Here is a 17,048-nt window from a genome sequence, read left to right as displayed (position 1 = left end):
TTAATGTTCTCTTAGTTCTAAGATATAATATAAATATTTTTATTTTTCCAATAGGGGATATAAAATACGTAAAACGGATCTGTTACTTTTCAGTATTCCAGAAAGACATAATCTTTATGAAATATTAATTACGACTGTGTTGGAATTTCATTGAAATTCCAAGACAATCCAAAATTATCATAAGACAAAGTCTGAAGTTGTCAACTGTTGTCCAATCTCAGCAGAAGACACAAATTATGTGTGTGTGATTCAGGCATTGTCTATGAAGGGTCCCACAGTCTTGCAGGATCCTCCATTGACCTTAGTGTTTTTCTCTGGCGCGTGCGTGAGAGTACAGCACTGGCATGGCTCCTAGCAGCTGAAGCGCCAGGAGCCAAAAGAGGATCTGCATAAGTAAAACTCAGCTCCCCTGCACCCCAGGTCCACTGGATTTGTCAGTTTCAGATGTCTTTGTGAAATATGCAAAGACCCCTGAAATTGATCCGCCAGATCAGCATTAACACAGACCTTTAGATTTCAACATTAAAATAAGCACTACTGTGCTTGACGAAGATTACAGTTCTTTTTGTACAAGATGATGGCACACACAACTGATGTGCTAATGTGAGAACAGAACCTGAGACCCTGAGGTTTGAATAGGCTCTAAGTTTCTTATTTTTTTTTTGGCACCAATTGAGATCTGTCACTGGTTGTCTGGTACATAAAGTATAAATGAACAAAATCAACCACAACAAAAAACAAAAACAAACACAACAACTTTTGTAATGATCATTGCAGGTACATTCCTAGAGGTCTACAGTTCCTGTACAGTGTTTTAGAATTGCAACCGAAAAATCAATGCTTTCCGTTGCTCATGCAAATACGTTTTATATCTGTTGTACGAGATTGCCCAGAAGAATCACTTCCAATTCTGGGGATTTACGTCAACAGCTGCATGATCATCAAATGCATATTTTTTTTACTTGCATTAATGGATTGTCATATATATCATCTTTAAAATGCAGTAACAAAAATAAAGATAAAACTCCAGCGGGTGTTTCTTAAAGGAAACCAAAACTACTACTAAGAAGACTAATTTAAAAAGTTGTTTTTTATCCCCAATAAACATACATGCATTCATGAAATTTATTATGCATTTTTTCATTGGGGATATATCTAAAAGAAAAGTCTTAAAAAAGATAAAAATCTCTTGTCTGAAGTCTTTTCAACCCAACAATTTCTTCTCAAGTTCAGACTTTATCTGGCTGTCCAATCATAGACATTCCAGTGCAGCTTAATGAGAAGTCTTTACAAGGCAGGTACTCTCAGAATTTGCCTGCCTACTGAACTAAACAAATCAAGAAGTTTTTGAATTTTGAGTGCGGTATCCTAACTTTTTTTTTTTATATTTTTTATTTTAGGGTTAATATAGGTGGGTAACCCTGATACCAGCACCCTTTCACAGGCTCAAGTGCCAACATACATTTATATTTTTCAAACTAGGAAGTAACAGGACCCGCTGTCTGATTGACAGCCAATAAGTGTAACAAGGTTCATTTATAAAAGTAACAATTTCTATTTAAATCTGTACTTATACTAAAATTAAAGAGAGGAGAAAAAAAAAGGCCATGCTCTTCACATAGTTTTTCAGCAAGCTAAAGCGCTTTAAAGCTCCATAGTGTCCCTTCCAATATCTGAATACTAAGAATGTGCAGTGAACTTGATGAGAATTTGCAGCTTAACGCTTCTTCCAAACTTAAGATATTTAATGTTTTTGTTGTTTTGTTTTTTGTTTTTTTTGGCCAAGTAGCATTCACTGCTTAGTTGCAATGATGGTGTGACCACAAGTTCAGCCACAAACCTTTTGGTGTAATGAGGCATAGAGTACCAAATGTGGATATGGCACAACATACATCAGGTATCTCAGATGTATTCTTAATAAATATATATATATACTGGTATGTGTGCTATTGCAGTTATAATAATATTTCAATATTTTAAACTAAGGCTAGCTTAAATCTATCCTAAACAGGGGGAAGGGATATGTATTGTTTAAGGAGGACACATGTTACAACATTGAGATTATCCCATTATTATACTGCTAACCATTCAATCCATGAGAAGATATCTGCTTTTCATTAGGATACTGGCTCTATTAAAAGAACACTCACTCAACCCATATAAATTATTCTTCAAGCAGAAAACAGACCATGTTACTTCCTGGTTTGGTTAGCTGATTTGCACTGAACTCAAGAGGCAGCAATTGCCCAGAGCATCTGCCTTGCAAAAATTTCTCATTGAGCTGCATTGGTCAGTCACAGAAAGTCTTGGCAAGGGCCTGCAAAGGCAGCAGACGAGATAATCTGCAGGTTTTGCAAGCTGTTTTTAGATATAACCCCAATGAAAAAATGTATAATTAAATGCACGCAAGTTTCCATTTGGGGTGTGTCTACTAAACAGTGACTATTTTGTATTTGGGCAGTAGAGTGTTCCTTTAACACAATAGAAAGTTTTATAGCACCATTAGATTTCCCTGCTGAAGACAGGGCATGTGTGTACCTAGTAATGATTGTTTACCATGCCTCCCAAAGGCGAGGCTCTGCAAACTTGCAGTACTACTGAATTTAGCCAATTTGTAACGCCTTTGTTTACCTGTACTGTACTAAAATCGTCTTTTGTAACCCTCTCTTTAAGAATCCAGTCTTTTCCCTTTTTCCCGTCAAATGTTGTTACAACTACTTTCTTTCCTGGTTGCATTCTGTTTGTACACATTTGCAACCTGAAGACTATACATCTCTCTACAAGTTCCTTGTGTAACCGTGCGTTAGTTATGCTGTTACTTAGTAATAAATCCGTAGTATATAAATCTTTTCCCCTTACAGAGGTGTGACAACTGGAAATTCACTTTTCTTCCTCAAAATACATCACTACTCTGGCATTAGGTATTCTCTGTTCATCTTACATGAAATAAAAAAATCCCAGGAAGAGGTCAACCCATTTAAATATGGCTTGACTCCTTGCAATGGGTAGGGGAGGAGGGGTAGCCGAGGCACCATAACCACTACAGCAAACTGTAGTAGTTATGGTGCTTGCAGTGTTCCTTTAAATGGTGAAGAAAGAAACAACAAATTTGCGCTTTGTGTACAAAATGCCAATATACTGGTCAGATGTCTAAAAATAATTACGGTAATGAACTTTGTAACAACACAATAAGAAGCCCTAAAACAGGTCATTAAAAATATTACATGGTTCTGGAAATGCACAAGTGCTCAGGTGTGGAAATAATATATTTGATGGTATAGTTTACAGTCCGTTCTGTTTTATTTATATTCCACTAGCAGTATGCCAAAGCTGAACAGCACATAGTTCAAAACGATTGTGAATTTTAATAGTGCGGGTCTATTTAGAAAAAAAAATTGATCATGATTGATCATGATTATGGATTATGACTTATTAAGCACAAGTGCACTGCTTTGGATCTTTGTCACCAAAGTACAGGATGGCCTTGGATAGCTTAATAAGTCATACAGGTCGCTAAATAAAAAGTGAAATCAAAGAAGTTCAAATGTATGGCTAAAATAGTCAAACTGTGAGTGGCAGGAAAACAAAACCCCTTCTGTGGGTGGGGGGGTTTATCCCGGTTTGCTCCCGAGAAGCAACCCACCTGCAACAAACTCACACAATGGTGTGGCATGAGCAGAATGCAAAAGCAGTATCAAGCAAAATGGCAGAAGCCACGTGTGTACCCAAACACAAAGAAGAGAAGCCTGACTTGCTGGCTAGGTTGGACGAACTATTCAATGCCTTCTGGAGAAAATTGGCACTCAGGGAGAAGCAGACTAAACACCACAAACCTGAGGAGCACTCACCCATGGTGTTGCTGGCACACTCCCTTCACGGACGCGCACTCCCTCGAACAGAGAGGGCCAGAACATGGTGCTGACGGCAACGTCTTCCACAGGCTTGCAAACCCATATGCTGCAACCTGTCAATGGCCACGCTCAGGGCCGTCTTTAATATGAATAGGACCCTGGGCAAAGAATTTTCTTGGGCCCCCTCGGCCCTGCGACCCTCTCAATCCACCAACCCCCCAATTACGCCCAACCCCCAATCACACTGACATATTGACACATACACACACACAGACATATTAAAACATTCACAGATACATACTGACACACACATACACATACTGGCAGACATATTGACACACATTCAGACATACTGACACACACACACACACACAGACGCACATACATACACACACAGACACATACACTGATAGACTTATTGACACACACACAGACATGCTGATACACACACGCATACTGACATACACACAGACACAGTGACACACACAGGCATACTGACATACACACAGACATACTGACACACACAGACAGACATACTAACACACACACATACACAGACACATACACTGACAGAAATACTGACACACACACGCAGACATACTCACACACACAGACATACTGACACACACACAGACATACTGACACACACACAGACATACTGACACACACACAGACATACTGACACACACACAGACAGAAATGCTGACACACACACACACAGACATGCTGACACACACTGACAGAAGTATTGACACACACACACACAGGCATGCTGACACACACAGGCATGCTGACACACACAGGCATACTGACACACACACAGACAGACATACTGACACACACACACAGACAGACATACTGACACACACACAGAAATACTGACACACACACACAGACACAGACATACTGACACACACACACACAGACATACTGACACACACACACAGACATATTGACACACACACTGACAGAAGTATTCACACACACACACACACTGACAGAAGTATTGACACACACACAGACATAATGACACACACAGGCATACTGATATACACACACAGATACACTGAAACACAGACAGACATACACACACAAACATACTGACATACATTTAGCCACCCTCCAACCACCCTTACCTTTTCTGGAGGGTGGTTTCCCTGGGGAACAGTGGCAGGCTGAGGCAGTTGGGAGTTCTCCTCTTAAACTCCCCTCCTCCCTGCCTTTCTCCTCCTGTGCGGCTCTGATCTCCGGTGGGAGGAAGTGACGCGCGGCACTCACTTCCTCCCAGCTGGCTGACGAACAGGAAGGGGCCTGGTCGCGCTGTAAGCGTAACAGCGCCCGACCGGGCCCCTGCTGACACATGTCCACCGGGTGGCCCTTAGTGCATGGGCCACCCGGGGGCCCTCTTTAGCATGCGGGATGGTGCGGCTCTGTGCAGCCGCACCACCGGGTCCAAGGGGGGCTGCCCAAATCGCGGGGCCCACGGAGCAGCTGCTCTGGGCCCCCCAGGAGCAACTGGGCCCGGGGCAGCTGCCCCGTTTGCCCCGCGCTAAAGACGGCCCTGGCCACGCTCCACCGCAAGAAAACTACTCCTACCACCACCCTGCCTGCAGATCCAGTGACCCACGCTCCTGCCCTGGAGGGCTGACACCACTCTGGCTCGGGGACCCGCAAGAAGGAGAAGCCCACCAGTCACCTATGCAGCCTACAGCACCTCCACAACCCGAAGCTACCTCAGGCGTACAGCCCTGAGATATGGAGAAGAAGGCTGCCGATAGTAAGCAGTGAGGGCCCCTCCTGGAGCACAGAACCCTGAGAAAGCCAAGCTCCGTACCCAGCCACCAAACCGCAATATGATACCGGGCACCACCAGCAGCACCCTGAACTGCCTCCTGCAGCACACTAGTGGAATCGGTTTAAGTCGGGAAGACCAGCCTCCAAGAAGTCGCTGTTAATGTTATTACGGGACTTTGTACACATGCCTATTTTCCAATCCTAAGAACCCTGTTTAAGATGTCGCTATGCATTATTAGCTTATCATAATGCCTCATAAGTCTCTATTTCAGGTGGTTAATAATCCTTTAAATAATCTTGTAAATAAGCTTTCTGGTAACTTTTATTTATTCCCCAGGAAGTAACCATAACAGCACTATAATTTACTGCCTAGCTATTCTGTCTTAGGGCAAGGTATACTTGGTACCTGGTCACGCTGGCACTGCCCGCATATGCCCTAAGTTAAGCAACTTTGTCTTTAGTTAAAGTACTCTGTAAGCATGTTATATTAATCTCCCCCAGCATGGCCAGCTTGTGTGTAGCAATCTACCAACCTTTACTACACTTAAACCTTAAAAAAGGTGCCACTATCTCAATGCCGCATGTGTGAAAGCCTGTGACAATATTGTGACTACGTATGCTGTTGTGGCATCGTACGTCGTCTTGTAAATCTGTGCACAACAAAAATAAAACATTAAAAAAATAAAATCTAAATAAAAAAAGTCTAACTGCAAACAGACTGGAGAATGTTTCTAATTTGGCTATTGTGACCCAAATTTTAAAATTCATTGTAATTGGCCACCCACATACATAAAGCACGACAGCTTTCTATAATGCAAGTATCCAATTTTAACTACAATTTATAAAAGTGCCTCTCTTGCTTATATTAAACAAGACGGTTACGTTTTCTTCCTCTTCCATTAGCTCCACTGTGCTCTACCATTGCATCCCCCACATCATATGCACAGGGCTCATTGGACTTTGGCATCCTTCTGTGCTCTCCTTTGTCTGCCCTCCTGCATCATCATCTGCTCCTGTGTATACCTGGTATTATGGAAGCTGTTACTTTGTTGTGTTCTGTTATTTTCCCCATCTTCCTTACATTGGGACTGGTGCAGGACTCCCAGCCACCTTTATCCTGAAAGACTCATCTCTAAATACCCCTTCCACGCAGTGCCCTTATCACCATGAGCCCAGCGACGTTAGGAAGCTCGGTACAGCATAGAGTGCCTGACCGGGAGCTACACAGGAATCGCAAAGAACTATAGATCGGATCGCAGGAGTGCTGCAGTCCGATCAAACTTCATCAGAGTGGTTCTCGGCCCAAAGACGGCAAAACAAGTCACTTTTTGAAAGGGATATAAGAAAGAGGCGCATCAAACAACACCATGGACTTGAGAGAGCTCCCAGTCCTGGACCTGCTAAAAGATAAAATAGGTGACCAGGACTTATGGACAAACGACTTGAAACTCTGAGGCGGATCAGAGAATAGCCATGACCCGGTAAAACTTTACCAGACTACAACTCTGACATGGATTCTCCGATCACTATGCTTTTTGGCCAGCTTTAAAATGAGGTATAGCATGTGGGAATACAATGTGTTATTGTTGAGTAATTTTGTAAAAGGGTGAACTGTGTGAAATATATTGTGTTATTGTGTAACAAATATTGTATAATTCGTCTTGGTATGGGGCAGGTAATGAATTTATCAAGAGGCCAGGGAGTGATTTGCATGTTCTGGCTAAAGCCCCCTTGTTGTATGTAGGGGTATCAATATATGTGTTTTCCCTGCACTTGTTTTACCCAAAACGACTGGTCTCGTCCACTATATTGGGGGATTATACAAGCGACAAAAAGAGCTATAATCACGGTATGCTGTAACTGTATCCAGGATTAGCGGTGGATTAAAGAAGCTGTGACTAAGGGACCCTAAGCGACCTTGCTACCCATGACATCCGGCTCCTCTCCCAGCACGTGGGGATAGGGGAAGGCTTCTCAATGAAAAAAAAAAAAAAATAGCTTTCAAAGGCTGTGGATAGATAGAGTGGATAGGCTGTGCAGCTTTTGAAATCTTATTTTTCTTAGATATACCCCTAATGACAACAAGCATAAATAAATGCATGGTTTCATTTGGGGTATAAATAAATAGTGTTTATTTTATTTATTTATTTTGGAGTGGGGCTTTCCTTTAAATTCACTTAAAAATCCCAGCATTTCTCACTTTACAGAATAACCCCGATAATTACTACATAACTTTGTTGTATTCACTATGTATTTGATAATATTCAAATATTTGCCTTCATTCTAATGTATTTGCTTGGGGTCTCCCTCAGTGACGAGGCAAAACAAAGGCCAGAACGATTGTCTGGGGTTGCTGAATATCTCACACAGAGGGAACTTGCTATAATTTCAGAGCTGGATAGCTTTGTGGGTGGGATCAATCTGACATAGTTTCTCTCTGCAATGATGCATCTGAGCAAAAAGACCTGAGCAGGAACTATCCAAAAAGCGAGCTAATATTAGTATTTGCCTGTTCTCATATTATTTGCTCGTTTTTGCTTTAATTTCAAATTCAGCAAGGTTTTCTAAACAGCAGCTCCTGAGCTATGTTCCTGTTCAATTCAATGGGGTCCCAACCTAAATGTCTTGGCTATCTGGCTGAGATCCGTTCAAGATGTTCAGAATATCTAACAATTTTTACATAGCAAATGCAATAAACTGTATTAGTGAATAAAACCCTGAGAGTTTTCCAGCAGTTTGAATTAAAATGTAAAACAAATAAAATTTTAAATAGATAGAGCTCTCTACTAATTTGTTTCCTAGGTAGAAAGGTACTGAAGGCCTTATGATATGATGTTCTTGCAATGTTTTGCTGCACGAGATGGACCTGACTGACACGTTACGCCATCTATATCATTAATGATGGATTATACATTTATACTTTACCTTATAAGGTGTTTAGTATTTTGCAATCTCTGATCTTCTCTTTAACATGAAGAGGAAAAGGGGGTATTATATTTCACTAAAAAATGCGCCTGAAAGGTAAGAGTTTAAAGTGCACAGAGATACACCAGTCAACTCTCTATGTCAGACATGCTAACGGATGCTGTTGCACATTGTGCCTGCTGTGCACGGATAGGAAAAAAACATATATGCAAGCAGGCTGAAGCATGACAGGGTAACTGCCACAAAATGTGAAAGATTATTGCTAAAACAAAAAGGAAGTGTTTGTTGCAAAGGAAGCTTTTGCACCCGCATCCATTGTTCAAGATGATCTGTGCATCATATGTAGCAAGAAGGAGGGGGTGAAGCAGAATCACATGGAAGAAGCTACTTATTAATGGGCAGTAATCCGTTACAGAGCATCCAGGGGGAAATTGCTCCGAAACACAGATCCAGTGCTACATTTCCAAATTGTCAGTAAAATGTCCAATGCTAATCTGTCCACGTTAATATCCCCCTGTTTCCTTTCTTCCTTGCAGCATGCTCTCAGTTTTACTCACATAAAAGTCTTTAAAAGAATGAGACATGGCTGCATTAGTGCACAGTTCCCTGGGAGTAAGAGGTCCGGCCTCAGACTAGGAGTGGCTCCTAATTCCAGCAGTGTCACGCAGGCCCATTTAGCGTGGTTTCAGGAGTCAGGGTAAGATCTCCACGGCTGTAAAAATGTTAAAATAGTGTATTACTAAAGCTAGTCAACACATACAATACTCAAGCACTGCTCTATCATCCCCATATGATTGTCATTTAAGATGCAGGAAAATGTCTATCTTCTGCTTTCGTATCAATAGCTCAAATATATAATCATTCTTTATTCCCAAATGCAGCTAACATTTCATTTGGTTTGAAGGATGTATGGTGTTTCGCCTCAGTTTGATTAAATTGTTGAAGGTTATAAACGATTAAGAGTATTTAAGTGAGTGGATTGGTGGATGACTTGGCCTGGTTGATTGTCTGAAGAATGTAATTTACTTGAACACATATTTTTAACCAAAAGATCTAATATGTTCTAGGGAATGGAAATTTATGCATGTGCATCCCACACACTAGCAGATATTTATATCTCTATGCAAATGAAATGCAAAAATGTCTGGTTTCTAACAAATGTAACATGTTGCATCTTCAAATACTGGCCTTACATCTACTTGGTACTTGCCTCTTGTCCCTGCACGTGCATTGTGTGTTTGTGGCAGACTGGGAAGCTTCACCCTGTTCTTGGGTCTGAGCCTCATCGCTGGTGTTACAGGAATGAAGTTCTTTTGCAGATCTTGTGTCTTTGATATTCAGCTGATCAAGGACAAGGCCATCGGGGCTGCAATAAAGGAAGAATTTCATGCTAAGTTTTTCTCATTGCAACATACTCACAATGAAAGTTACATGGGTTTGCCAGGGTGCACTTTACCACTTTGTGTATGACAAAACATGTGTGCAATATGTGAACAGTCATGTATAAGATGCATTAATTACTCATACAAGCTAACACGCTAATGTACAATACTTTAAGTGCGTGCCAAAGAAATCCTCTACAATAATCATCAGTGTGCTTTCAGTACTAATTAATGTGCTTTTAATTATGTGCACTCATTGTTTATGTATACCTTAATATACATAAACAGACATAACAGAGTGTGCTTGTCAATAGTGCATATATGTGTTAATAGAAACAATGTATGCATAAACAGTGACAAGTGGAGTCAAGCAGCTGAAGCAGATGGACAAATACGGAGAGCTCTGATACAAGGCAAAATTATTACCTTTAGTTATTGCTCTATAACCCTGATTTGGGGAGCATTATAAGATTCCGGAGTCTGCAGTTAGACTGTGGGTGGCAGGACCAAGAAAGAAAAACCACAGAAATCACGGATGGGCATGAACATAGGAGAGTTGCTGTGACGTGCACATGTTTGGGCCCAAGACGGCCTGCTTTAATTTATCGGCTCATGATTTGCTCCTTGGGGCTGAGGATATAGACTTACCTTCTACAACAGCAGATTGCAGTCCTAGAAAATCTTGGGGTCTTACAGAAAACTTATTGTAACTGAACTCAACAACTCACCTCACTCCAGCAGGTGATATATGGGATGCAGCAGCAATTGCAAAGCAGTCCTAGAGTGTATGCGGCGAAGAAACAATTAAAAAATTTGGGGAATTTCGGTGCACATTCCGAATGCAGGATTACCAAATGTTTATGGCGCCTGTTGGTTGCCTTATTTCCTCATAGACAAGCCAAAGCTGTGGGTGTTGGACAGCTACATCCATACCACCAGTTTCTGTAGGTCTATTAGTAGTGATGGGAACCGTTCGCCAGCGAACATAGCGTGTCCGCCCCCTATTCGTCATCATTGAGTAAACTTTGACCCTGTAACTCACAGTCAGCAGACACATTCCAGCCAATCAGGAGCAGACCCTCCCTCCCACCTCCATGACGAATAGGGGGCGGGCGACTGCCAACGATTCCCAGCAAACTGTTCGGGACATCACTATCTATTAGTTACCACGATAACTTGGTGCTTACTACGACTTGCTGTTTTGCTTTGTACGACCTCTTCTGAATTTTATGCATCTATTTCTCACTCTGTGCTCTAACTCTCTGTTAATCATGTTTAGGGACCCTTTAAACTTTTGACATATTCTAATTACATCAATTATTCGAATCATCCTAAACAAAGTAGCTTCTGATAAAGTTATTGTTTACAGGGAGCAGTTCTATTTGGGTCGGATCATTACTGTGAGTGGAGGTTTCTTATCTCCATTCTCTATTTTTTATTTTCTGGGTCTAGGTAGAAGGACTTCCCCAGGGTCTAAAATATTTGGTTCTATAAAAATCCTTTAGATCAACAAGTTCAATTTAATTATCTTTGCAAACTTCATATAAACGTGCTTTAGCCTACCTACGTATCTGTTTAACCCCTTAAGGACCAAACTTCAGGAATAAAAGGGAATCATGACATGTCACACATGTCATGTGTCCTTAAGGGGTTAAATATCTAATAAGGGTGAATTGAATACAATGTAGTTCCTTTTTAAGTTACAGTAGCAATATATTTTCTCTCTTTACACAGTATACTTTTCTTGTTACAAGCTTACAAGGAGAGTTAGTCATAAGATGTAGTATTAATTGAGGCATTATTTTACATCTTGAGAGATATGTTTTACTGCATAATAATGTCCTTTGTCTAACTGGTATCCCTTTTGATGCAACACATACACTTTATAACTTTGCACATTATAATAGGTGCACTTTATTTGTATTGGGTGGAGTTTTTTCTAATCTTGTTCTTTTGTTTTGTTTTATATAGACTCAGAATACAGTTATTTATCTTACCATTACCGTTAGAAATTACACTATATGGGTGGTAGTTGTTTCTAAGTCCGGTCTCTTCGTGAGACTTGCCTTCATTAGTTTTTATTGATACATTCAGCTGGGTTAAGCCCTAATTACCTTTCCATCCTATTTGTGCATCAGGGCAGGACAGTGTTTTGTTTTGCAACTGAAGCTTTTTTACTTGTTCCTATTTAAATATGTTTTTCTCCCACCTTTCAATGCTGAAGAATTTATTGTTAAATGAAAACAAAAGAGACCACCTTCAGGCAATTCTGCTCTCCACCCATAGCCACCACAGCGCATGCACTGTGGTTGCTATGGTATCTAGCTAGCCAGCGCTACTAGTACTGGTAAGGTAGTATAAAAATGGAGTGATGTGGCATCACCTCTTTCAGATGCCAGCACCCTGGCAACAAGGCCAGTATCTCTGCGTCATGGATGAGATATGCCTGTTTTGGGGCAAAGTATTTCAAAGCAGGGCAAACCACAGAAGACTGCAGAATAAGTGTGGGCGGACTGGAGGTGGGTATTGGACGAAGAATAACACCCATGAAGATCAGAAATTTCCGGCGCTGGAATGAGGTATGGGAAGTAGATCAATATTTTCATTGAATACATCACTTATGTATTCAATGCATTTGAGGATGATTTAGGCAAAGTAATTTTTTTTTTTTAAAGCAGTGGAACATTCAATCGTATCATTTTATGTATAAGCAGGAAAGTGCAACACATATCTATGCCTTTCATAAATATGTATCCCCATTGGACACTTCTACATGTTGTAGTGTAAGCTGAAATAAAAATGAAAGGGTTACTCCAACAGAAAAACAGTATTTTAAGAAAACACTATTTTTGGTCAGATTAATCTTTCCTTTCCTAGCCCCCTCTCTCCCAATAAACCCTGGAAAAAATAAAATAGCCAAAACTCACCTTGACCAAGTGCTGAGACTATGTATCTCTGTAGCCTGATCCTCCACTGGTGATGTAACTCCCAGGGAGGGGGATGGATGTCAGGGAGGTGGGCTAAAGGGTGGACATGGGAGGCACATGCCTCCATTGGCTCTCTGTGCTGTGAGTGCTGATTACAGATGACAAACATGTACAGAATTAACATTAGCCACCGGAACGCTTGTTACGGGTTGGCTAGTGATTCTGTAGGAGGTGGAGTTACACCTCCAGCTTAAACACTGTATGTGCAGCAATTCATAGCAAACCGCTGCATATAAAGACTCCAGACACCACAAACCCTTAAAATCACTGAAGTGGTCATTGTGCTAGAAGTAACCCTTTAAAATATATTTTATTGGAATTATTAACTTTTAATTAACACAGCATACCTAACACTTTGATGGTGTAACATATTTCTTACAGTGACACAAAAGTTAATTATGTGGGGAATAACAAGGTTGGTTGCATACGTATTCAGACCTATTGTTTTGAAACCTCTGCATACACTCTGTACAACTAGTTGCCTTCACATTCACATAATTAGTTCACCTATATGCAAATGTCGCATGTCAAAATAAATAAATCCTCTTCAGTAAAGCCACGGATAGTGTTGAGAGCAGATAGACAAAAAGCATCATGCAGACCAAGGAGTTATGAAAATAACTCCAAGAAAAAGTTCTGGAGAAGCACCAATCAGGGTTGTTATATATTTATATATGGAGACAGAGGGCTACACTCACATGAACATACATAAATGGGGTGCTGCTGAGGCCAAGTCATAGATCCAGCGCACTTACTCATCCACAGGGTTTATATATATTTGGAAGTATAGGCCAACTACTTGGTTTTGAACCCCTCCCTGTCACAGGTGCTTCTTTCCAGGGCCCTATTTAACCTTGTACTGCAGAGAGCTGTAGATGTAATCCCCCCTCCCCCCAGTAATTGGGTTAAAGGACCACTATAGGCACCAAGACCACTTCAGCTCAATGCAGTGGTCTGGGTGCCAGGTCCATCTAGGATTAACCCTGCCTGCTGTAAATACAGCAGTTTCAGAGAAACTGCTATGTTTACATATGGGTTAATCCAGCCTCTAGTGACTGCCTCATTGACAGCTCACTGTGATTTTCATTGAGAATGCTTTCCTATGAGACTGGCTGAATGCGCGCGCAGCTCTTGCGCTGGAGAAAGGTGAGTATTTAACCCCCTCCCCCTTCAGCCCGGCGGGAGTGGGACCCTGAGGGTGTGGGCACCTTCAGGGCACTAAAGTGCCAGGAAAACGAGTTTGTTTTGATGGCACTATAGTGGTCCTTTAATCTCATCACAGCAGATGTTACATTGTTAGGACCTGCCAAATATGGGGTACATTGATGTTGTGGCAGGCTTATGCAATGTATGATCATATACTGTAACTAAACCCCCATTATTTCTGCTTAAATTAGATGTTTTTATTTAAAAAAAACAAAACAACAGAAACGTCAAAGCTCAGTTTTTTTTTTAAGTGCATGTGGTTTTTGTGTGATCGATAGATTGATTTAGATTTGTGGTCAGGTAACATAAGCCAATAGAACGGTAATAACAGCATAATTATATTGAAAAGGTCGGTTGTGTTGTGCCAAAAGCGGCGAGTGGTAAGTCCTGTAAAGAGGGCCACCTAGTTGTCAGTATTTTATATAAAAGGGAAAGGAGGGAGGGCTATTTTAAAGCATCAACAGCAGGTAAGGGGAGGGGATCCAGGTTATATAGGCTGCATAACCCCTCAACAACCAAAGGCTCCTGTCTTTCTATTTGTGGTCGGGTAACATAAGCCATTAGAACAGTAATAATGCTGTAATTATATTGAAAGAGTTGCTTGTGGTGTGCTGAAACCAAAGAGTTGTTAAACCTGTAAAAAGAGGGCAAAAAGTATAAAAAGTACGTAGCGGCTTTTATGACAACATTGGGATGTTGTTCAAATGGAGCGCTGTCCAGATTGATAAGAATTTGGAACTATCAATAGGAAGTAATATTGTTGTTTGTGTAACGTTGGGTTTTTTTTTTATTCTTTTCAAAACACTGAGATTAAATACACTTTTTCTTTAACCCCTTAACGCCGTTACGGCGTTCCATGCCGTCGCGCTTTAAATGGGCTTTAAAGCCGTTGCGGCGGCATGGAACGCCGTAACGGTTTAAGCCCCCAGGAGCCAGCAACTACTCACCTCCGCCGCGATCCTCTTCTGGGGGGCTGCCTGAGAGCCCAGGCAGCCCCCCTCCGGCAAATGAGGCCCCCGGGGGCCATGTGATCGCTCTCAAAGAGCGATCACATGGCCCCCTATAGCTGGCTATGGATCTGCCAGCAGGGGGACTGTTTGAAATATCAGACAGTCCCCCTGCTGGTAGGAGGTGTAAAAAAAATAAAATAAACATGTTTAAAAATAAATTAAATATATTTTAATATATATATAATATGTATATATATTATATATATAATATATATACATATTATATATATGTAACGTCATGCAACGTGTATTTTAATATTAATATAAGTATATAAATTAATATAAAAATACACTTAGAATGACGTTACATATATATATAATATGTATATATATTATATATAATAGATGTACATATATATATTATATATAAATACGTATAATTAAAATAATAAATAAATAAAATAATAAAATAAATAAATAAAATATTGAAACAAAATTTAATATAAATTATATAGGCATATGTAATTTCATTCTAACTGTATTTTGTTATTAATATATATATATCGGTAACAAAATACACTTAGAATGACATTCTATATATATCTATCGTTGTATAAAATACAAATAACCGCAAATATATATATATAGATAAATACATATAATTACAGAAAAGATTACATTAGTATACACGTAGAATTTAAATACGTATAAACTCATATATATTAAAATTCTACGTGTATATTTAAATAATCTTTTAACGTAATTATGTGATTTGATTAATTAAAATTTGATTGACATGCCTGACAACACAGGGAGAAAGTGCAGAGAATTTAATTCGCAAGCACTATATTTGACCCTGTAACTCTCCAAGACACCATAAAACCTGTACATAGGGGGTACTGTTTTACTCGGGAGACTTCACTGAACTCAAATATTAGTGTTTCAAACTGGTAAATTGTATTACAACAATGATATTTTAAGTAAAAGTGAAGTTTTTCGCATTTTTTACAAGCGAACGGCACTTTTATGGTCTATATTATTGTTGTAATATGTTTTACGGTTTTAAAACACTAATATTTGTGTTTAGTGAAGTCTCCCGAGAATAACAGTACCCCCCATGTACAGGTTTTATGGTGTTTTGGAAAGTTAGAGAGTCACATGTAAGGCTTGCATTTCATTTTTTTCACATTGAAATTTGCCAGATTGGTTATGTTGCCTTTGAGAGCGTATGGTAGCCCAGGAATGAGAATTACCCCCATGATGGCATACCATTTGCAAAAGTAGACAACCCGAGGTATTGCAAGTGGGGTATGTCCAGTCTTTCTTAGTAGCCACTTAGTCACAAACACTGGCCAAATATTAGTTTTTTGCTTTTTTCACACAAAAACAAATATGAATGCTAATTTTGGCCAGTGTTTGTGACTAAGTGGCTACTAAAAAAGACTAAACATACCCCACTTTCAATACCTTGGCTTGTCTAATTTTTCAAATGGTATGCCATTATGGGGGTAATTCTCTTTCCTGGGCTACCACACCGTCTCAAAGGTAACATTACTAATCTGGAAAATTTCAATTTGAAAATGGAACGTTCTATATTTGACCCTGTAACTTTCCAAAACACCATAAAACCTGTTAATGGGGGGTACTGTTGTACTCGTGAGACATCGCTGATTACAAATATGCGCATTTTTTTGCAGTAAAACCTAACAGTATTATGACATTCACAGCTAAAATGGCAGACGGAAATACAAATTTAAAAAAAAAACCTTATTTTCTCATCCTTTTTTTTATTTTATTCATAATAAATTATGTTCCATATATGAATAGTTAATGATAGATTAAAGCCCTGTTTCTCCTGAACAAAATGATATATAATAAGTGTGGGTGCATATAATTTGAAAGAGGGGAACTACGGTTGAACAGACATATAGCGCAAATTCCAGTTTTTGTTTA

At 39.9% G+C, this 17,048-nt stretch overlaps 1 protein-coding gene across 1 annotated transcript in view; it reads right to left on the bottom strand.

Annotated features, from left to right (window-relative positions):
* Positions 1 to 8,341: 8,341 nt before the first annotated feature.
* PPP6R2 (protein phosphatase 6 regulatory subunit 2) overlaps positions 8,342 to 17,048 on the bottom strand; it is a 97,587-nt gene continuing 88,880 nt past the window's right edge. Inside the window, exons 25-26 of the mRNA XM_063448359.1 lie at positions 9,781 to 9,936; positions 8,342 to 9,282 (exon numbers count right to left, since the gene is read on the bottom strand). Coding sequence (XP_063304429.1) covers positions 9,231 to 9,282; positions 9,781 to 9,936 — 208 coding nt within the window. The 3' untranslated portion in view covers positions 8,342 to 9,230. The remainder of the gene's footprint in view (positions 9,283 to 9,780; positions 9,937 to 17,048) is intronic.

Source organism: Pelobates fuscus, chromosome 3 (genome assembly GCF_036172605.1).
Source record: "Pelobates fuscus isolate aPelFus1 chromosome 3, aPelFus1.pri, whole genome shotgun sequence".
NCBI classification, from domain to species: domain Eukaryota; kingdom Metazoa; phylum Chordata; class Amphibia; order Anura; family Pelobatidae; genus Pelobates; species Pelobates fuscus.
This window is presented reverse-complemented; position numbering and strand designations above follow the sequence as displayed.